Source organism: Canis lupus, chromosome 12, assembly GCF_011100685.1.
Source record: "Canis lupus familiaris isolate Mischka breed German Shepherd chromosome 12, alternate assembly UU_Cfam_GSD_1.0, whole genome shotgun sequence".
In the NCBI taxonomy this organism is placed as follows: Eukaryota; Metazoa; Chordata; class Mammalia; order Carnivora; family Canidae; genus Canis; species Canis lupus.
Genome location: NC_049233.1, coordinates 33,417,847 through 33,441,979, shown reverse-complemented (window position 1 = coordinate 33,441,979; position 24,133 = coordinate 33,417,847). Strand labels below are relative to the sequence as shown.

At 34.7% G+C, this 24,133-nt stretch overlaps 1 protein-coding gene across 1 annotated transcript in view; it reads right to left on the bottom strand.

Moving 5' to 3' along the window:
- SMAP1 (small ArfGAP 1) overlaps positions 1 to 24,133 on the bottom strand; it is a 177,426-nt gene that overhangs the window by 102,838 nt on the left and 50,455 nt on the right. The window contains exons 3-4 of the mRNA NM_001097558.1: positions 8,522 to 8,607; positions 434 to 509 (exon numbers count right to left, since the gene is read on the bottom strand). Coding sequence (NP_001091027.1) covers positions 434 to 509; positions 8,522 to 8,607 — 162 coding nt within the window. The remainder of the gene's footprint in view (positions 1 to 433; positions 510 to 8,521; positions 8,608 to 24,133) is intronic.

Genomic DNA, 24,133 nt, shown 5'->3' with positions numbered 1-24,133 from the left:
AACATTTAATAGTTATTAGACTCAGAATATTTTCTTTTCTGAATTAAGAGTTCTGCTTTTGTAAGAGCTCATAAACGTGGAAAAAATTCCAATATTCAAATTTTTTAAAGTATGTAACTAAGTATACTTTTACAATAAAACAAATTAAGCTGTATTGTATTGTATGATAAGTTTGAGATCTGGGGCGCCTGGGTGGCTCAGTTGGGTCAGCATCCAACTTGTGATTTTGGCTCATCATGATCTCTTGAGTTGTCATATGGAGCCCTAAGTCAGGGTCCGCACTCGGTGGGGAGTCTGCTTGAGATTCTCTCCCTCTGCCCCTCCCCCTATTCTCTCTCTCTCTCTCTCTCTCTCTCAAAGAAATGTCTTTAAAAAAAGTTTGAGATCTATTCAACAAACAAGAATTGGTGATAGAAATGAAGATTTTACTTACATTTGTAATAGCTATTGCATTTTTATCATAGTATTTCTTCTTTTCATACTTATCTCTGATGAAAAATTCCACTGCTCTGAAAACAGATAACTTAAGGAAAAGCATGAGTTCAGTGACTTGTACATTCCCCTTTATTCATTCCTTTCCACAAAACCTATATTCTAAACTCAATTTTCCTCCTCTCCCATCTGTGCCCTCCTCTCACACTATTTCTGCAACTAAATTCTACCTTTCTACCTGCTAAATAATTCCTCTTTCATGAAGTTTTCCCCATTCAACAAAACCACCAAACCCAATTCTAGAAAGAAAAGTAACAACATTTCTCAATTCTACTACATTCTCCAAATCTCCACCCCCACCAAACTCAGTTAAAGTTCATTTTACATTCTCAGTGTAAGAAAACTAATAGCTATGTGGTACCCACAATGTACCAGACACTGTGTGATATGTGTTGTCTGTAGTTTGTTTCTTTGATTCCTTCCACAATCCAGTAATGTAAAGATTATTTCCATATCAAAGATAAATAATCAACAACTTAGAAAAATAAAACAACTGTGATTTCAATACTTCTGTTCTTTCCCATCATACATGGCTTCCCCTCATTGTATCCTAGAGTATTTCCTGTGTATTAGAAGAACAGAGGCCATTTTTTTTTCTTTCAAAGCTGAGGAAAAAGACGCTACAATCAAAGTTAGTACTATTTAATTTTTTGTAGTTGGCTGCACTAGCCTTATATGTTGACAGAGTGAGCAATTCTAATAGGATTTGACAGTTTTGAGTTATCTGATATTGATGACTTCTCTTACCACTCAATCACTGCTTTATCGTATTTCACTAAAATGAAAATTCTTCCATCAGAGATTCGTAGCCTTCTTAGCACCATGAACCCCTTTGATAGTTAGGCAAAGCCTATGAACTCCTTTCTAGGACAGTGCTTTTAAATGCATAAAATAAAATACACAGAATTACAAAGGAAATGAATTACACTGAAATATAATTTCTCTGTAGATCTCCATTAAGACATCCTTCTGTTCAAAAGTTACCTGAAGCAGTAAGACAATACATTTTCGGTCAATAACTTCTTATTAGAGGTTAATAAAAAGCCTTTTAAATTGACATTTGAGGCAAGAGGTAATGCAAAGAGTTGATAGACCAATATACAGTGGATATTAAAAAGTTGGGGTATTATGAAAGCACTCAAAGGGGATCAGGGAAGGCAAGAGGGGAAATCTAGACATTTAATTCATTAAGTAAGCTGAGTGACTGAAAGGTATTTTTAAAGACAGTTTTCTATAATCTGAGTATGTGAAGAGTACTTTATATGATCTCTATCTCCTTTTCTCCTCTTAACCAACCTATAAGGTAGGTACCATTTCATAACCAAAAGTGAGACAAAGAAAATTTTAAAAGTTTTCTGAGGGATCCCTGGGTGGTGCAGCGGTTTGGCGCCTGCCTTTGGCCCAGGGCGCGATCCTGGAGACCCGGGATGAATCCCACGTCGGGCTCCCAGTGCATGGAGCCTACTTCTGCCTCTGCCTGTGTCTCTGCCTCTCTCTCTCTCTCTCTCTCTCTCTGTATGACTATCATAGATAAATAAAAATTAAAAAAAAATAATAATAAAAAATAATAAAAGTTTTCTGGGATTCTACAGGACGAGGGAGAGCTGTGATTCAAAACCAGGAATGTTTAGCATCAACCTTTTCAGAATGTTCCTGATCACATCACCAGTACATCTGTGAATTGGTCAGTTAATTTATGGTAATGCTAATAAATACTTTAAAGCTTAGAAAAGAATGTCAAATTTAAGGGTATTTTCAAGGTAGCCTTCGGAGACCCTTTTTAAAAGTGAAAGGCCCCAAGACTGCTTATTTTGATATGTGAAAATTTTAGCAGCCAATTTAATACCAAAAGGTCACCACATATATGCCAATATTTTCACAAAATGTAATAATGTTATTTTACTCCAACTTGTAAATTTGCTCATGATTGTTAATCCAAATTCAATATTACATTTTTCTAACAGAAAAAAAAAAAAGAAAAAATTTAAGAAGTTGGCCTTTTGGATTGGTGTATGAATGTGGATATACTGAGCAATTTTCATTGAAGAGACAACTATTTATTTCCACCAAAAAGGAAGAGAAAATAGACTTCACTTAGATTGATGTCATTTTCACTTCAGATAATATGGACTATTTATTATTTGTACATATACGTTTGTAAATTTAATTATTTTAGCAGCAATTATATTCAGTTATATATTATTTGACATATAATACAGCATGCATATGTACAGCCATTTTTTAACTACAGAAACTTTTAGAAACCTGAATTCTTAAATCATAATTTTTATGTTTAAATATCAGAGAAAGTAATACTGATACTTTTCCTTCTTAAAGATAGAAACAATATTCATTGTAGGTATTGTTTAGAGTATACTACACCTTAAAGCTTGTAAAGATTTACTACTCTCATCTATGAATGTTTATGATAAAAAGGATCAATGTTTAGGACTAAAAATAACTATCAGAAAACACATTAAAATTAGAAATATATAAAATAATTAACCAACAGTAAAGCTAAAATACTGAAAACTATGATGATTTTATAAGTGCTGAATTTGAAAAAAGGTAAACACTTTGAATATACAACTTTTTGGAGTGAAAAACAATACAAACATCTGGTGAAATTACATGTTGCCATGAATTTTCAGAAATAAAAGATATCAGTGAAATATTTAATGTATGTTATACAAATAATTCAAATATAGCTGAATCTAATTCCATTTATGATACAAAACCCTCTCAGAAATTATCTAAAAAGTAAACAATTTCTAAAATTCTGAGATGAAAGCTGATCTGTTTTCCAAGAACATTAAATTAAGATAAAATAATTAATCATTAGGGCAAAAGAACTTACTTGGATCTTCCTATTATTAACATAAAACATTACTTTTCAAAAATCAATCAAAGCACCCAATCAAATGCACTTTAAAAAGTGCATTTTTTAAGTTCCATGGGAGTCATCTGAGAAAGGGCCGTAATTTAGGGAACATGCTATAGCCTTGGTTGCTCTCAGTTCCTACATACCTCTGACAGTAAGATTACATCACACAGTCTTTATGTATATTTGTATAGGGTCCCAAATGACAAGCCAATTCTTCAATGTTGATTCACATAAAGAAACATGATTTATTATCACAGTCAACAAATTTTTCTTAGAGGACCAGAAGTAAATATTTTAGGCTTTGATAGTTTGTCTATGTTGCAACTACTCATCTCTGCCTTTGTAGCTCCAAAGCAGCCTTGAAAATACTTAAATGAATCGCCATGGCTGTGGTCTAATAAAACTTTATTTACAAAAACAGGAGCTGACTCACAGGCCTGTAGTTACTGATTCCTGAATTGTAACCCAATTTTGCCCAAGAGGCAAAGAACAGTTAAGTTGGATTTATAGATTGTCTCTGCGTCTATCATTATATATATATATCTCTGCGTCTGTCATTATAGACAACTAAGGAATTTTCAATGGACATTTTGACAACAGTTTTGCATTCTATGCTAACTCTGGTACTAATTTTCAAAGAAGATGGTCTTTGAGACCCAATGTACACCCTCATTTCTGGTACCAGTAGGCACTTGTTATTTAACTGGCAGTTATTGTTACCTTAAAGTCAGCTAATCTGCTGAATCCGTACCTAGATATATAAAAAAAGATAATCATACCCAACTCACAAAGTTGTTGAGAATTATGGGAATAATACACATAAAATAGCATTTAGCACCAGTTCCTGACAGACAATAAGCATTCAATAAGTGGAGATAGCTTTTGTTGTTATATAACTTTGTATCTCACTTTCCTCACCTTTAAAATGGAGATAACGTTAAGACCCATATCACAGGATTACTGTGATAATTAAATAAGCTACTGTCTGTAAAGAACTAAGAACAATGTGTGGCACATAGTGAGTGCTATTTAGTTTTTAGCTCTTATTACCATGGTAGAGAGAGGTAATAGACAGGAATTACCATGTTCAGGCCTAACACGGCTTGCATAGCATCAAGTTTAAATAGATGAGCAATGGAGAAACCACAAGAAAAAGGACCAAGGAAATCAGTCATTATTCATCTCCATTTTCTAGTCTCTAGGAGTCATTTGAGATGTGGGTTTTTTTTTTTTAATTGCCTGACATCAATAATACAGTCAAAAATTTAGAAACAGAACAATATTTTCAGGAAATCAAGGTTAGGAATATATTAATAACAATTCAAGTTTAAATGGTTGTTTTGAGATTTAGTAAACAAAAACAAATACCCCAAAACCTTCCCCATGCCTGTAATTAAAAACAGTACAGAAAAAAAAAAAAAAACAGTACAGTACCCTTAACTGTCCCTGCCCTTGAAACTAACAAATACTATGCAAGCCCCCCAAAAGTTTAACATTACTTTGTATTTTCTTTTAACATGTATTTATTTATAATTTGAGATTTTTTCTTTTCTTAAAGATACCATTTTAAAGAATTAAATTAATATTTAGTCCCAAGAACAAAATATTCCAGTTCCAGACACATTACCACTGACAGCAATAAAATCTTGAAAAGCTCAAAGGAGAAGAACTGCTGATTAGCTCTGGTGCACAATAGACCTCATGGAACTAAAGTAATTAAAGTTTTTAGATAAGATGAAATATCCTAATAATGAAAAGCTTAATGTAAAGCTTTATCATTTGTCATGCACTAGTACATGCAGCCTATAATTAACCACATCCCACATGAGAAATTATACTTTTGCAGCAGCTTTTGCATAACTTTGTAAATTATAAAGCTTTTAAAAAATGACAAATCTTGTTAAGAATGCAGTGAGGTCCCATATTATCTGAGTTTTACTCAGTTTGGTTCCACTTGCCTCTGGGGATGAGGCAACAATATTTAAATTAATAAAAATGCAGAGATGTTAGGCTTTTCAAAGAGCAATGAATTTAGAGTGATTCGTGAAATAAAGAAAGAGAATTAGTTTTCTTATTAGTTTCCCTAATAAAACCTCCAAATCACAATGTTTCTAAATGAAAAGAAGGGAATAAAGTGATATTGATACAATATTTAAGGTAAAGCAATTTTTAAAGGCCAGAGCATTATACTGGGTATAGGGGCTGGTTTCATGGTCTAAGACACGTCATCTTATATTCACAGTAGTCATCTATCTCAAATTTGTTTAGCCAAAAATCCCTCTGTAAGTAGCTTCTGACAACCACTAGGTTATCTTTTTGTGAATAGAAAGAGATCAACACCTCAAATAAATATGATCATAATTTGCCAATGCTTTAGAAGTAACACTTAGTTTGAAAAATCAAATAAGCATGCTTGAGCAAACAATAGCAAAAACATACATAACCCAAAAGCCTGAATTGAATCATACCAGGTACTTAAAAGTTGTGATCTATACTTAGACTTTATGATCTAGCTTCAGAGTCCCAAACCATAAGCCTATGTATTTTTAAAGGCCATCAAGACTCAAATGTGGCAATACTGACTACCATCATTAAAAAATATTCAAGTGCCCTTCTACAGAAGGAGAAGTCTGGAAACTTTAAGAAGTTTCTTAATAACTCTTTGCACATCCCGCCTTCCCAATCCCCCAAATGAAAATACTATGCTCTAGCTCATTGGGTTATTTTGAGAATTTAAAGAGATAGTATACATAAAAGCCAAGCTCAGTGCTTAGCCCACAGCAAAGTGTTTTTAGAGAATAAGGCTACTTTAGCTGTTGTATCTTCAGTGTGTCAAAGGTCAAGAATGTAATGATACCCAATGCCAATCAATTCACTATAAAAATCTTCTCTCTTCTGAAATGTTTAGTAAGTACCAAATATTTAAAAATGTATCAGCAAAAATACCAGAATTAATAACTCACTGCCTCATTAATTCTTTGGTTCTATAAGTTTCATCATAAAATTAATGGTAATTACTTAAGAAATAATATTCCTACCATCATACACAAAATAGTGCATAGAACAGTTCAATATAAGAAGATACCAAGAAGCTATATACAGTCCTTTCCTGAACATCTTCAAAGCTTCTTTGAAAACGATATGGAATCAAAATGATATATTAAATAACTTGGAAGTCACTTTCATCTACAAGGCACCAAATAAAGGATACTACCAAAATTTCAAGAATTTACCCTGTAGTATTCAAGAGAAGTAGTATTCAAAAAACTCAACTCAAACCAAACCAACTCAACACACATACACACAAACTTCCACAAAAGGGAGATTCTTCCATTTGAGATTCTTCCACTTGAGGGATCTTATATGCCAACTCAGAGGAATAAATACAGCTAGCAAACAATTGGTAAAAACCATCTAGGACATTACTTGCTTCCTCTACCCTTTTTCCTTCTATGCTCGATTTCCCAAGGTTCTGCCTTAGGCCTTCACTTTTCACAGGAGAAAGAAAAAAACACCATTCTCAAGATTCTCAATAAACACACAAAAAAGAACAAAGGACCACTGCCCTGGATAAACATAGCTTCAACCAACACTTTTCTATCATCTACATGCTAAATCACTAAAATCTGCACTGTATTTCCTGCTTTCTTCTAGGGTCCAGATCCATGTTTCCAGCTACTAAATGGAGATCTCCATGTATATGTCCAAGAGACACCTCAACCTGCCCAAAGCAATGAAGCATGGCTCATTATCTTTCATTTCTGACCCTTCAACCTTTATCTGGTACTGAATTTCTTCTCTTAGGGAATATGCTTTATCTCACCCATAGAACTTTAGCCAAGCTTTAAAATTTGGGGTGATCTCAGTATCTTTCCTCAGAAACAGCCAATCTTAACCTAATCCAACTGCTCCTGCTTTCCAATCTTCCCAATTCCTTCTTATCCATTCTCAATGCCACTATCTAATCTACTTACCTAATTTATAACTTCATCATTGCTCATTTCAAGGCTGTACTAGTATTCTACATGGTCTCTCTGACTCCAGGGTCTCCTCTGCCTAATCTTTGTGGTAGAAGTTAATGCTTCTAATGTTTCTCCTGCTTCAAAACCTTCATGCTTTTCAACTCCCTTGAACCTGTGGAATGAGGTCTACACTGCTTCTATATGGTACTAAAAAAAAAAAAAGAAAAAAACCTTCGCAATATGGAAAATATGTTGCTTCTGCCACTTGTCCCACTAAACTTGAATGTGTCACATCAAAACCTTAAATGTCATGTTTCCTCGCACTTTCATACCTCTACTCAGACAATCTGTTATGCCTGAAATGTTCCTCCCACCTTTATCATAGGATCTTACTATAATAAAAACAGCCTTGGATATCAGATTGTTAAATTTTGGGCAAGAAGGTGGGAGCAGCAGAAACAGAAATGGCCAAATACAAATACTAATTTTTAAAATATAGCTTAAAAAGTTTCTATACAAACATAAAAATATATATAATGGCCTATATTTCTGTTAAGATCGCATTTTTTTCACTGACCACATGAACTGTTTTAGTATACAAATGGGTAATATACAACTGCTCTTTAAGAAACCATGTTATTTTATTGTCAAAACTGCAAGTGTCCTCTTTGGATAGAATCACAAATATTTACAATAAATTTGATAATTTTATAGAACAGATCAATTTTGATGAGCTGTTTTCTCAAACTTCAATATAAGTTTGAGAAATCCTATATAATCAAATGATTTTATCTTTAAGAAATGTAAAAACCATCCTGACCAAAATGCCTGTTGAGAAAATATTCTATTTATTCATTAGGGAAGATTTGTAAAAGCAAACACAGTTGTGAAACTTATAACAAAGATGAATGCCCTCCAATCGAGAACTGCAGATCAAAAAGAATGTCATAATATTTTACACTTAGTAATAATTACATCAAAATACTATGTAGATCATATATTATCAGAATCCTATTAAAAATTTACTAAATACAAAGCACAGCTCAGGGCAAATCAATTTCTATCTTTAATAAGTAACAGTATTATAAAGTTCACATTTTCCTAAATACAAACAATTAAAATATAAAGTATAAAAAGGAATTAATTATTTCAAAATCCACAATAAATAAAGTTTAAAGGATACTGATCTGTCTGTGGTCTACGAAAGTTCTCTGGAAGATTGGCTTCATAAAGTAGTCTTGCTTTAGTATTTCCCATATCCTGCATGCACTAAAATAAAAAGAAAAATCAAGTATTTTCATTATTCACATAAATATTAAAAAAGTAATTCCTATATACACATTATACACATATATATGCATACATACACATATATGTAAAAATAAATATCAGGTAACATTTATTATTTCCAATATACTTTCTTCTCAGAAAAACAATTTAAGTCACAACAATGAAATTAAGTACTCAAGTTCAAAGTAGAAGCATATTTTTAATCCTTCACATTTATTCAACTTAACGTGAACCCAGTTTCCTAATGTCTTTTCTATGAAAACAATACCATCTTTATTTATATTCACTATAAATGAAATTTATAAAATTATAAAACCTAAAAATAATTCCCTGGTGGTTCATGGCAGTTTTATTATTGTTTTAGATATGCCACTTGAACAGTACTGCCATATCCAAGGGTAACAACTCATGATCAAATTTTCCTTGTTTTGAGTTTCAAAATACTCTTGAGTTTTCATGGTTTACAATCAGGATCACATGGAGAGCAGAAAAAAAGAAATAGTGCTAACTTAAAACTCTACAGAAGTGGATTAATTTCTTTGGGGTTAATCTCTTTAAGATTCTACTGAAAACTATGGATCCTCTCCTTAACAAAAGCAAAAAAAAAACAAAAAACAAAAAAAAATACTGTATTTGATGACCCAAAGCCTCCCTAGAATCTCTAAATTCCAAAAATAAGAACTACTCAGGAGGCATAAAATAATCTGATAGTCATTTAAACCAGTTTAAGTTTCATTATTTTCAGTGAGTAAGGAGCACCCAAACAGTTCTTCCTGGATAGTCTATTACACCAGAAAGTAAAATTTACAAAGAAAACATTTACTTTATATGAATACGTGTTACAAATGAATATATGTAAAATGTTCTAAGATCTTTACATCATTCGGAGTTTAGGTTCCTTAAAATGTTTTAATTGGTAGAAAAATCAGTCTATATAATTCTTTTTCCTTTTTTCCTAGACACACCCACAACCCCAAGACAATCCAGATTTAACAGATAACTAGATGTCCACTTTGAGTGGTAGCCTTCAAGTGTACACAGAACTATCATCCTTCAAATAAAAAATACAGTGACACGGGGCACCTAGGTGGCTCAATCAGTTAAGCATCCAACTTTTGATTTCAGCTCAGGTCGTAATCTCAGGGTCATGGGATCAAACCTGGAACAGGGCTCTGCGCTCAGTGCGAGTCTCCCTGTCCCTGTCCCTCTCCCTGCACGCGTGCGCTCGCTCATAAATAAATAAGTTTTTAAAAAAATACAGTGACCTTTTTTCTCCCAAATAAGAGTTTTAAGGTATGCAAAAATATTAGTATACACTCATTTCTGGTTATCTATTCTACCCCACCTCAGCATAAGTACTGTCTCAGAGTAAAGGAGATAATAAGAAAGGAAGGAATAGGGGGCTAGGAAATATAAGGAATAGTAAACTGAAAAAGAATGAAAGAGTTTTTGTTATTTAGTCTTGGAGAGAAAACAGAAGCTAAAGCAAAATAAACCCAAGGGTATACAGGGTGAAGGGAGAAAACCATGTAAGGTGAACTAACAGTACAAGGTCAGAGGGCTCTACTACATCATGACACATATTAGCATGCACATGAGCAGAGCTAAGATGTAAATCTCTGCGTGGGGAGGAGAGCTTAGAAACTTTCAGTATAAAAAAAAAAAAAAAGAAACTTTCAGTATAGCTCAACCTTCTTGAAAAAAGAAAAACTGTCTCCTATCTCAAGCATTCAAATGATGCTTCACCTTTGTGTCATGGTGGGAATTTAGGAGTAAAGATGATGCAAGTTATGTAATCATAAAGGCATTAAACATTTAGGAAGAACTGCAATAAGAAAAATGCCTCTTAGTTTGCACAATAACTGCAATAAAGCAAAAAGTAACTCACAGAAACTATAAAAGTAAAAAAACTGGAAAAGTTTCCATCAAGCAAATAAGAATACACAGAAATTCTAACAAAAATTTAGTAAGACTAAAAACTGTATCTACTATATATGCCATATCTCATTGATTCTGTTTCATTTTCATAGTTAAACACTAATGAAATAGAAATACATCTTAAAATTAATGTCTTATAATTGATAATTTTATTAGTCCATAAAATAGAGGTGCCTGAAATCTTATGTTCAATGAATATGACTGTACACATTTTATATAAAATATTCTCTTTATTTAATGTAGGTCATTTATATTTTGACAAAATAAAAAATAAATAGGAACAGGGCATACATGTATATTGCACCAAATTATATACTGTTGTTCTATGGATTCTACCCATCACAATCAGACAGGTGAGGGGGGGAAAAAAGAAGTATAAAAATCTGAAAGGAAGAAGTAATGTGAAATAATGACCCATTTCTACAAGAGACCACTGCCAAAAAGTGACTGGTACAAGTGCAAGTGTGTGTATGTTAGCTGAGATTAGAGGAAACAAGTATTCAACGACATCACAGTTTTCAATGACATATTCAATGGCATGCATGTATATATATACATACACATATGCAATTTTAAATGTTAAAAAAAAAAGCTGGTTTAGGCATTACCCTATTGTGGCAGGAAAGAAAACTGAAGCGGCAAGATGTTAAGTAACTGGCCCAAGATTATTTGTCTCCATAAGGTTTGACACTTGATATAACCAATATCAGCCCTCAGGAGTTCAGATATGTCTGGCTGCATCCAATGGAGAACTGGAACTGGGGACTATGTCCTGCAGGACTTACAAACACTAAGCTCTTTGCTTTAGAGGCTGCTTTCATTTTACAGGTACAGAAACTGAAGCACAAAAAAAGTTATATGATTTCTCTAAAGTAATACAATGAATCAGTTTCAGAGTTGAGACTAGGATCAAGCTCCCTAGTCCCAATCCTTATCACCAGGCTAACCAAAATAAGTGTCCAGGAAATTTCACCACAAAATAGAGTTCTGTATGTATTGCTTCCACTATTAAAACATCGTTCCTGTTATTAAAACATTATTGCTTTTCTTTTAGGTTCTCTCAACCAAAATGCTTTAGCAAAATGCACTGTTAGGAAGGAGAATTTTAGTTGCTTATTCTTTGGTAATTTATCATTCAGTTTTCCAGAGCTGAGATAAGTGGTGGACTGGTTGCAAAAAAGTGGGGGAAGGGAAATATACTACTATTAAAAAGTAAGTTTTATATTTTATTTTATGTTTTTAACTCCAGTGAGACTTAAGTTATAGGTAATGAACTAGCTACTTTAACTTCTGTCATCTAGCTTCCTGGATATCAAGCCAGAACCTAATATGCACCATTCTGAAACACTTTAAATTTCCAAATCTATTTTCACTTCTCCAAAAGGAGGAATACTTGTAAGAGTACCAAACAGACCATTAAAAATTTTTAAGTTTACCAATTTTCAAAATTCTTTGGTTTTATGGAAGGCATGTAATCCTGTGAGTAATTTCTTTTCTTTCTCTCACACTTCAAACATGAAAAAGGGGGGAAGAGGACTAATTACTTGTCAAAATTTCTACTTTTTAAAAATATTTTAAAATAGGTTTTTACTTAAAGTATAGTTCATCTTAAAATTAGATTTTTTAAAAAAACAAACATTAAGTGAGCAGAAAATATACTGAAATTCTTGACAATGAAATGATTTTAAGAATATAATAAATAAAAAGTCAATATGCATTTTTACTTTAAGAAAAGTATATATTTATATTGAAGAGTAAGTGAAATGTGTACTTCATAATTAGGATAAATGCCGTTTAGGTAGTACACATTTCAAAATTAGTACTAGTTATTGTCCACTTTCAAATTCAATCTGTCCTTATTTTATACACTGTATGCTCCTAAGAAAGATCAATTTTATATTGTACTTTTTGCTTGAACCATCTTCATCCCAAATAGCCACCATTAAAATTGCACAGGGAGGCTTCACCTGAAAATGGTATAATAAATCACACTTAAGAGCCTCAAAACCTACTGTTAAAAGTATTTTGTCCTTGTCAATCCATAATCTTTGTGTTTTTAGTTTCTCCACATAATCTAATATATAGAACAACACCTGCTCAAAGATTCATATGTCACCTGAGATTCAATTTCAAAAATTATTATTTGAACTGGAATGCTGAAATATATGATGCTGAATTTCTGAAACTTTCTAAGAAGAAAACATTTACCCAATCCTAGTTTTTGCACTAAAAACAATAAAAGCTATATCCTAAATGAGTTCTAAGTTTCTAATGTTTTACAGAGACTAAAGCAAATTGTGGTTGTCAATTTAAAGTTTAAATTGGCATTTATTTATGGGCTTTGTACAATTTAATTAACTAAAACATACAAAAACCAGTGACAGATAGTAGTAGCTAGACTTGCAGTAAGCATTGTATAACATAGAGTTGTCAAATGACTATGCTGTACTCCTGAAATTAATGTAATATTATGTCAATTGTACTTCAATAAAAGAATAATAAAAATAACTTTAAAAAGTAACAAATGTCACAAAAGTGGGAATAGATATAAAGAAAATAGGCAGAACCAATAAGTAGGCAAACAAATGTTACAGGAAATTTGCCAACATATAGTTTCCCTTTCTTTAGTTTTCCAAATTCTTGGAAAGCAGAGCTCTTGTTGAATCCAACTAACTGATAAAATTACTTCAGGATATAACTTCTACCTGTGTTAGCTCAAGTAAAGCTAAGTACAGTGCAGTCCAGGTTGAGCAGCTACATTTAAGAACCATGGCTCCTTGGACCTCCCTACTCTTTCATCGTGTGCATCCTCTCTCCTTTCTTAGGACCTACCTCCTACCGTCTCCATAATGTTTCATGCACTTTCTCCCTCAGACACTAAGAAGTACCTACCTGGTCAACAGTCACTTATAATTAAGTTACAATTCACACTAATGTATTACTTCAGGAAGCTACCTGAATAGTTTTCAAAAATTTTGTGTGTGTACTGACTTGCCTTTTGCAGTTCACTGGCAATTTAAAAAAAAAGGAATAATTGGGGGAAAAGAACAGCAGCTACAATATAAAGGACTGAGATCACTAATTGCTCTGTTGTAAATGACTGACGAGGTTCTAATGTGGCAATCAGATCCAATTCCCAATGGCAAAAATACAAAATATTAAAATAATCAGCAGAATCTTATATGTGGGTGTATAATGGAAAGGTACCACATGTCTACAGTAAATCTGGAGGAAGAAAGGTAAAACTACATAAATTGGAACTCTTCTATCCAATTTTCTAAGGAACTGATGTGGGAGGGAATCTCATCTACAAGGTAAAGAATTACTATGTAAGGATATGAAAACAGCTAAAACTATATGCTTCAGGAAAAGTATACAAGAAACTAATAAATACAGTTGTTTCTATGGAGGCAAATTGGATGTCTGAGTGATGGAAATAGGAGGAAAACTATTCACTTTACACTTTTTGTATCCTTTGAAGTTTGTCCATATATTTCTCACTCCCCAAAACAGTAAAATAATTAAGGGGGACTTACTAATCCTGCATTGTTTCTAAATAAAATATTATCCAGAGGAAGCTTAGTTAGGGTATTTAAGCAGCATATGAATCAGAGCAAGTTGACTTCCCTGTCATTGGTATCCTCCACTCATACTAGGAGAACAAAGTGTTCTAGTTAACAAAGAGGTTATGAATCAAATCAAATTAATACATTTAAAAAAAATCCCATCCAAGTATATCTTACATTCAAGATACAAAGTATAAATATGGCACTTACTTATCATAGCTTTTCCTGATATCATCATCATCCTAAATAAACAGAATTGCTGCTAAAGTTATATCACTGAATGTATCTTTTTTGCTTCTTAAAACTTCAACATATTTATTTTTATGTGGGTGAGGGATTATACTTATTCTACTATTTTCTACTCATTAAAATTTTTAGAACACAAAGACTAAGATTTTCAAACTGCCTTATCTGACTGTATATAAATATTTTAAGTGTTAATTAGAAAGAGAAAATGAGTATTTGTAGTCCCTGGACAAATTCTTCATGTCAGTGACTCACCTCTACTACCACTTGAAATTTTCCAGCATAGTTCTCTATCTTCCTCTCAAAAGCCACAGGATTTCTTGCATAGGAGCAAGCTTTTCAGGACTGGTTTCAAGATCTTTTGGATTCCAGCTGCTGGAAAAGAAGGGCCACCATTTTTGGTCTCAGGAACTCTTTGTAAATATTTAATACAGAGTCCATTCCTTCAGTCTTCATAAAATTGTGTTTTAGGGGAATTGTTCTCTTTCTGTTTTAATTGTTATTTTCAAAAACAAAGTAAGTAAACCACACATATTTAAAAATTAAAAATCTTAAATGATGATGTGGAGTTAGAGGTACCAGTTTTCATATTTTTCACATTTTCTAGATATTCTCAGAACTTATCTGTTGCAGCATTTGCTAGTTGTTACTAATTCAGAGAATATATTTTTTTAAAGCAGTAAAATTAAACACTATTATGACAAAGTTGGAAAAGCTTCACTTCACAGTCTTTTGTAATCTGTACTTCCTATGAAACCCATACCATTTGAAGTTCAGGAATAAATGTCTACTTTCATCCTAGGTGCTTAAGGCCCAGCTCAGGAGTCATCCTGGACTCTCTTCCCTCTTCTGTCAGAAGTCTTAGTGATTCTAACTCTTAAATATTTGTTACAGCCTACCCCTGTTAATCAGCCCCACTGCTACCACTTTAGTACAAGATCTAGTCAACCACTGCTTAGGCCATTGCAGCAACAAGCCCATCATATTTTGGTTTTTAAAAGGAAGATAACATTAAATATCTCTCTTCAACTTAAAACATTTTAAGAGCTCCTGTTCTGTCCCTATCCTCACAGGCCATCACTGACAGGATCAAGACCAAACCAACAACCCCACTGCAACTTTCACCTTCATCTCCTGTTGACACATAACTTCACCCAATACTCTGGTCACAAAAAACTGCCTCACTTTCTCAAATGTGACATGCTTTCTCCATCTTTCTGCCTAGAAGGCCTTGTGTACACTGTAGTATGCTTCTAGAAATTCATAAGCAAAGAAAGGTCACTATAAAAATAGTAATGAGACATCTTTAAAATAAGTTGAAAACTTAACCATAGCACTAATGTTGATGATTTAAAAAAAAAAAAAGAAAAAGAAAAAGGAGCCTCTACTAAGTAACTTCCTGAGATTACACAACCATTTAGTTAACAAAGCCAAAACTAGAACCCAGGTCTACAGAGTCCCAGCCTTTGACTATGCCTGCTATCTTCTATCATCATTATATTCATATAAAGCAGGGAAGAGCAGTGACTACACCTCTAAAGTATTATATGCAATGAAATTAATAATAATAATAATATTTCCAGATGATCTATTCATACAGGATCATTATTTGCCACATAACAATTTCCTACCAAATACAGCAAATACAGCAGTCTATATGGACAGATAAAGCCAAATACAGCAGTCTATATGGACAGATAAAGTCTTTTCCTTCAAATAGCTTAGTACTCCTTTAGTGGTACTGTCCCAGTTCTATCTACGGGTACTGTCCCTTACCATTTTGTTCATTGCTTTGACCCAAGAACTATAGCCAGTTACTAGAAAAGGGAATTCTAAAAACTATCACTGACTTTTTAATAACCTTAAAAACAATTTAAAAATTAAAAGGAAAATACAGTGCATAATCCTGCACAAATTCAAAATAATGTAACTTTTTCTCAAATGGATTGCTTAAAATTGCAAAACTCTTATTAAACTTCACAGATTAAATTTTGTTACAGACAGCATCACATTTCTTTCTTCACCTCACTCTACACATATAGGCAATACACAGACCCAACTCTGTAAGCTGCCCCCTTGCTCTGCTCTTCTTTGATGACACATTTAATGATCCTGGCAAGGAGCCAGCAGAAGTTGAATCTCAATCAATTTTAAAAGTTGACCAAATAAGAACAAATAAGAATCTCGCTCTCACCACTTCTATTTAACAGTGTAAATACTGGGAATAACCCTTCTTCTCAAAAAAAGTGGAAACAACCCAAATGTCCAATTTGGTGAATGGGTAAATAAACTGTGGTATATTCACATAATGGAATATTATTACACAACAATAAAAGGAATGAAATATTGGTACATGCTACAGTATGGATGAACCCTGAACACATTATGAAAACTACCTGAGGGATCCCTGGGTGGCGCAGCGGTTTGGCACCTGCCTTTGGCCCAGGGCACAATCCTGGAGACCCGGGATCGAATCCCACGTCGGGCTCCCGGTGCATGCAGCCTGCTTCTCCCTCTGCCTGTGTCTCTGCCTCTCTCTCTCTCTCTCTCTCTCTCTCTCTATCATAAATTAAAAAAAAAAAAAAAAAGTTGACCATCTATGCTATGATTTGAGAATTTTGGTCAGCTTGATAGAATTAATAATGAGCACTCCTCCCACAAAATATGAAGACAGTTATTTGGGAATTTTCTTGAATAATCATGTATCAAAGGTTGTATACTGAAAGCTTATTATGTGCCTGGTTCTATGAAAATTTATCTAAGAGTCAAAACCTTGAGAGAGTAAATAATGTTCTAACATATACAGGGTCAGATACAGGGTCAGATGCGGTTAAATCATGGAGCTCTTCAAATTAGCTATTTTTTTTAAACTGGAATTTTATTCTATAAAAATATTGCTTGTCAGAGGAATTCTATAATAGCAATGACAGTTTTTAAAGCTCCCAGAAGCATCTCGCCCCCCCCAAAAAAAGGGGGGGGGTCACTAAATAGAAAAACCAAAACCTCATGGACAATATTTTCAATAAAACTTAGGGACAGAGTATCCCCATAAACCCTAAATGCTATGAGGTAGAGACAAAGCACTAACAACCACTGAATGGAATGATCTCTGCAACTAATAGGGAGCCAAGTGGATCTGAAAACAGAACACTAAAATAGTGAAAAGATACAAATTGGAAATTATGGTGAACCAGTCTGCAGAAAGCACATGAAACTGAAAAGCATTTCTACCCAATCCAATAGCAAATATGCACAAATGGTCTATAATAAACTTAAAATAGGGGTGGGGACACACACACACACACACTCTAGCCCCTATGAGTTCTCATAACCACCAAATTTCCCTGCAAGGACAGAGTTCCACCCTGAGGAAAAGTCCTAGGAAAGATTTCAAAACAAGGAAGGAAGGAAGGAAGGAAGGAAGGCAGGCAGGCAGGAAGGCAAAAGAAAAGAGAAGAAAGAAAGAAAGAAAGAAAGAAAGAAAGAAAGGAAGGAAGGAAGGAAGGAAGGAAGGAAGGAAGGAAGGAAGGAAATGACTAAGTCCAGTCCTCTCCTTCCTCCCTCACCTCCTCCCCTCCATCCCTCCCTACCTTCCTTCCTTCCTTCACGTCTCCGGCCTCCATCCCTCCCTCACTCCCTCCCTCCCTCCCTCCCTCCGTCCCCTCCCTCCCTCCCTCCCTCCCTCCCCTCCCCTCCCCTCCCCGCCCCTCCCTCACCTCCCTCCCTCCCCCCTCCCCTCTCCCCTCCCCTCTTCCCTTCCCTTCCCCCCTTCCTTCCCTTCCCTTCCCTTCCCTTCCCTTCCTCCTTCCTTCCCTTCCCTTCCCTCCTCCCTTTCCTTCCCTTCCCTTCCCTTCCCTTCCCTTCCCTCCCTTCCCTTCCCCCTTCCCTTCCCTTCCCTTCTTCCTTCCTTCCTTCCTTCCTTCCTTCCTTCCTTCCTTCCCTTCCTTCCTTCCTTCCTTCCTTCCTCCCTCCCTCCCTCCCTCCCTCCTCCCTCCCTCCCTCCCTCCCTCCCTCCCTCCCTCCTCCCTCCCTCCCTCCTCCCCCTCCCTCCCTCCCCCTTCCCTCCCTCCTTCCTCCTTCCTTCCTCCTTCCTTCCTTCCTTCCTTCCTCCCTCCCTCCCTCCCTCCCTCCCTCCCTCCCTCCCTCCCTCCCTCCCTCCCTCCCTCCCTCCCTCCCTCCCTCCCTCCCTCCCTCAAAGAAAGAAAGAACAGATAAAAGGAGAAGGGGGCAGCCTGGGTGCTCAGCGGTTTAGCGCCGCCTTGGGCCCAGGGTGTGATCCTGGAGACCCGGGATCGAGGCACACAGGTTGGGCTCCCTGCATGGAGCCTGCTTCTCTCCCTGCCTGTGTCTCTGCCTCTCTCTCTCATGAATAAATAAATAAAATCTTTAAAAGGGGGGTGGGGCAGTCCCAGTGGCTCAGTGGTTTGGCACCGCCTTAAGCCCAGGGTGTGATCCTGGAGACCCAGGATCAAGTCCCACATCAGGCACCCTGCATGGAGCCTGCTTCTCTCTCTGCCTGTGTCTCTGCCTCTCTCTGTTTGTCTCTCATGAATAAATAAAATCTTTAAAAAGAAAAAAACGTGGGAGAAGGAAGAGAGTAAAAATAATCTCAGAAAACAAGTGGCCTTATTTTTTAAACATTACACAAAAATCACTGAAGGGAGAGGTCTGTGCAGTCAGAAAAGCTATCTTGAATATCAAGTCCTTTTTAAAAGAGCCTGCTTCTCCCTCTGCCTATGTCTCTGCCTCTCTCTGTGTCTCTTGTGAATAAATAAAATCTATAAAAACTAAATAAAAGTAAAGAAAACTAATATCACACAAAAAAGATCAACAGAAAAGAATCAAGGTCAAATCTCATATGAAGTTATTAGAAGAAGAGAATATGAAGCAGAATAACATCTCTACAATGAAACCACTCTAGAACGAAAATGCTCAGAAAACAGATCAAAACCGTACACCTGGGATCCCTGGGTGGCGTAGCGGTTTAGCGCCTGCCTTTGGCCCAGGGCGCGATCCTGGAGACCCGGGATCGAATCCCACATCGGACTCCTGGTGCATGGAGCCTGCTTCTCCCTCTGCCTGTGTCTCTGCCTCTCTCTCTCTCTCTCTCTCTCCCTCTCTCTGTGTGACTATCATAAATAAATAAAAATTAAAAAAAAAAAACAAAACCGTACACCTACTAATTCAGAATAAGCCAAAAAACATATGCATGATATGAAATAACATGTAAAATGAGTTAAAAGGTATGTGAAGTTATGAAAGAACAACTAAATCAGAAGTCAGAAATATTCAGGGACACCTGCTGGATCCGTTGGTGGAGACCATGACTCTCGATCTAGGGACTTTTAAGTTCGAGCTTCATGTTGGGTACAGAAATTAGTTAAAAATAAAAAAAAATTTAATTTAAAAAAAGAAATTAGAAATATTCAGAATTAAAATGAAAACTCAGGAAAGAATTAGAAATAAAAGGAAAAATATTTCAGAAATGAATATGAAATAAAATGGAACATGAGAAAAATAAACAGAATAATGGCCTATCAAAACTAGAGAGACAAAAGATGAAAACGTTTTTAATCACAAAAAAAGGAGTAAAAAGGATCCAAGAGAAAGTGACAAATTACTGGAGCTAGGCAACGAAAATCCAACATACATGTAAGAGAGTCCCTGAGGAAGAAAACGCAAACAAGGAGACAGAATACCGAAAAAATAATTGTAAAAAGTCACTGAAATTAAAAAGAAAATTTGAAACTACATACTTGAAAGAGGATACCACAAGGTATTTCTTGTCTAAAAAGAAACCTATTTATATTTAACGATATAGATCAGTTAAACACAAAAGCATGAAGAAATACCATATAAACCTTAAGCACAAGAAGACTACAGGGGCTACAAAGCAAGGTAGAACAACATTCTTACAGGTACTCCACTGTTGTGTGACAAAAATATAATATAAGCCAGTTGTATTCTTTTACACTTTCATTAAGTAGTCTCATTAACAAAAATGAAAACAGGTAAAATTAATCTTAATATGTTTTATTTAGTGCATCTTTCTCCTCTGCAGAACTCCCATGGAAATCATAACTTACCTTACCCTCCTTTAACAACTTAAAAATGATATGATAAATTAAAACAAACCTGCACAACTGCACGTTTCAAGTTAAATTTAAGTTTCAACTATCTATGAATATTTTAGTTCCAGTTTTCTATTTTTTAAGGATGGCAGAGGTACCTTACAGGAATGCTGTATTTCTATCAACTGCAATTTTATTTCACAAAATCATATGTTTTTAAAGAATGAATGTATCATAACTTTAACCTGAAATACACAATATCAGAGGATCAAGGAGGAGAAAACTTCCTCAATATATTTAGCCACTTTCATCCCCTACTTTTTATAATCTTTTACATCCCAATTTTAATAGTGAAGATGGGCACAGCATGATCACAAATACAAGAAGTACCTATAATTTTAATTACTTTTTTAACAATAGAGAAATATTTAAAGTACCTATTAATTATCTTTTGCCTATTCTCCCTATATTTGGGCTGATTAAGAATTCAATCTGAGGTCATAGGACACAGTAAAACTTACTGATGAGTATTAGTGAAAATCTGTAATTTCAGCTTCCTAAGGACATTTTTTTTTCCTAAGACAGATCAAAAGTTTAAATTAAGACAAGCATGTATGACAAATATATTGCTAATTAAACTAAGGGTTACCAAGTTACCTTATACCAGGTATTTCTAAGAATAACAAGGTTAAAAGAGAAATCTGTATCCATTTAGCTAGTGACTTTTTTTTCTTATGAGAGAATATATAAAGACCAAAAACGTTTGTTCAAAACATTCTTAGAACTTGTCTTTCAGACTTAACCTGAGAATCTTGTCACATTTTTATGATTTATCCAGAGAGCAGGAATTTCTTTCCTATACAGTGATTTTACTTTTAGGAAAAAGTTGAATCAGATCTCTAACTTGTAACATGCCATTAATACAAATAATGAAGATGTTTTTTGAATTGCTGTGGTAACCAAAGAAGACTAAACATACAATCAAAGACTCTTAAGAATGGGAGATACTTCAGTCATTTAAAACTAGTCCTCATCTGCCCATTCAATGCTTGAATCCCAGCTACAGATTTCCAAGTGGTTGTCCAGCCTCTGCAAAAGACATTCCAGTAATGGCAAACTCATTACTTTCCAAGGCAATCAATTTCAGTTTTAGATGGTTTGAAATATTGGAAAGTACTGCCTTTCCAGTACCTGAATATATTACCTTAGAACTTCCACACACTAGCTTAAGTCATACTCCTATGGCTGCTATATTTGAGGAATTTAAACATATATATAGGAACAAGGGAAGAAAAGGACAGAGGTAAAGAAATGAAAAAAGACACTGTATAAATAATATAGGACAAATTGGGGGCATATGCTTGATTTTTTTTTCTTTTTCTCCATTCTCCCCATTCATTGGTAAATACAGGAAACATTATCTCACAGAATTATATCAAACCAAAGACTGTTCTCAGTGTGCCATTATAAAATTAAGGACATACTGTGTTCTCACCACTGTGGTGGCCATCACAAAGACTACAAATACATATATGATAAAGTTTCTAGCTACTGGAAGGTTACAATTAACAGACATGCACAAAGGTAAATAACAATATATGGTAGTAGGTAACTAGGCACAACCAATAGTTGAAGAAGCTTTATTAGTAGGGATTTAACTGGGTTTTAAAGAATGGGAAGGATTTGGTTTGAAAAAAGGAATATGCAGAAAACATTTCCAAAAAATGACAACAGCAGAACCAAAACAAAAAGCAAGAACACACCGCCAGAATAATTCAACAGGAACAGCTGTCTGTATATACAGTCAAAGCGATCTACTGTTAAGCATCTGGAGTAAGATCAAAGACACAGGACAAAGCCAGATGGCAGAGGTATATGATTACCAATTTAAGGAAAATAAAACTTTTACAATTCTCATAGGAGAACCAATACAAATCTCTTAGAAGAGAAGTCAAATGACCAAAGCAGTGTTCCAGAAAGATTATTCTGAATGTGGTATGTAAAAGTGATGGAGAGGTGACAGTGGTACGAAGATCAGGAATAAGTGAAAGCCAAGGACATGGCAGGAGAAAAGAGAGTGGAAAGCAACAGAAGCAACAAAGGAATTAAGAACTGATGGAACAGAGAGGCACATGAAAGAAAGAAGAACCAGAGGACATCGAACACTAGATTAATTTGAACAATGACGTAACTAAGAAACCAATCTGGACCACTAGATAATTATTTAAATTTTAAATGTGTCAAGTTGCAGGTTAGTAGGCATCTATTAATCTTAACATTTACAAATGCTACCCATTAATAATAATGACTATGGTCAAAATTTCCTACATTGAAATAATCTCATAAATCCTTTTTTCCTGTTTCCATATGAAACATACAGAGGTTTTACTGATGCGCTATAGAGCAACAGTTAATTTTGATGACTCTATTCTTTATTCTACTCAAATGTATAATGTTACCTGGCCAAAAAAAAAATTTAAAACTCCATGCCTGGTCATATCTATTCCTTTCTCCTAAATTCTATCATTACATTAACTGACCAGCTTTCTTTGCTTCATATCAAAGTATTTTTCAAAAAGTAGTAAGATTTAAAAAAAAAAAAAAAAGTAGTAAGATTTTAATGACTTCACAAGAACTACTGAATTTACAAAGATGAAGAGATATGTGAATCCAAGTTGAAATTTCAATGCTATAAATCAACTGAATTGGCTCCTGCCAATTCAACTTCCAGCCTCACAGAATATACAATTTAATGGATGCTTGGGAAAATTAGCAATGATTTCATGCCAAAGATATCCAAGGTTTCTTAAGAATGGTAAGTCCACAAACACCAAAGCTCTCTAACAGGCAATCTAAACAAAGAACTGAAATTTACTGTAGAAGCCATTACTGGATAGACAGGGGAAAACCCATCTACACAAAAAAAATAACAGCTGAATCCATGAGAGTAAACAAATTCTCCTATGGAGACAGACTAAAGAACAACAGAACTGAAGACAAAACTGTAGAAAATTCGCAATAGGGGAAAAAAGCAGAAAAAGAAGTAGTTAAAAACAAACAGATTAAATAAACCAAATAAAAGATACAGGAAGTAACTTTAGCTTCTTTCACCAAGAAAAAGCTTCAAAAAGGCAGTGGATAGTCAAGTGAAGTAGAAAGACCAAGGAGGAGGGAGAGTTGGATTTGGCCATCAGGGATAACTAGTATTCTTTGTGAGTGCAAATTTAGCAGAAGGATAGAAATAGAAATGAGTTAACAGAGCCAGAAGTAAGGTAAAGAAATGAAACAGTGTGTAAAGATCTGTTCAAGAAGTTCAACTGCTAAAGGAAGATAAGAGATAGTCACTAGAATACAGTGGCTGGCACACTGTGAGTACTTAAATCCTCAGTGGCTAAACAAATGAATAAATGAATATAGTGATGGGGGAACACAGAGCTAGCTGAGGACAAAGCAGGAGCTTGGGGCAGCACATTGACAAGTCCTTGAAACAGGCAAAGGGACAATCCTCTACAGACTCAACTGCCTCCATATTCATACTTTGCTAAGGGCAGAAGGCAATCTTAATCTTAGCCCAACCCCCAGGAGCCTGTAAGTCTGCTTTAACATATAAAATTCCTTTAGAAATTTCCTTTATCTCTAAACCCGTAAGATACATGTTGGCAATCATCCTCCAAGCACATAGCC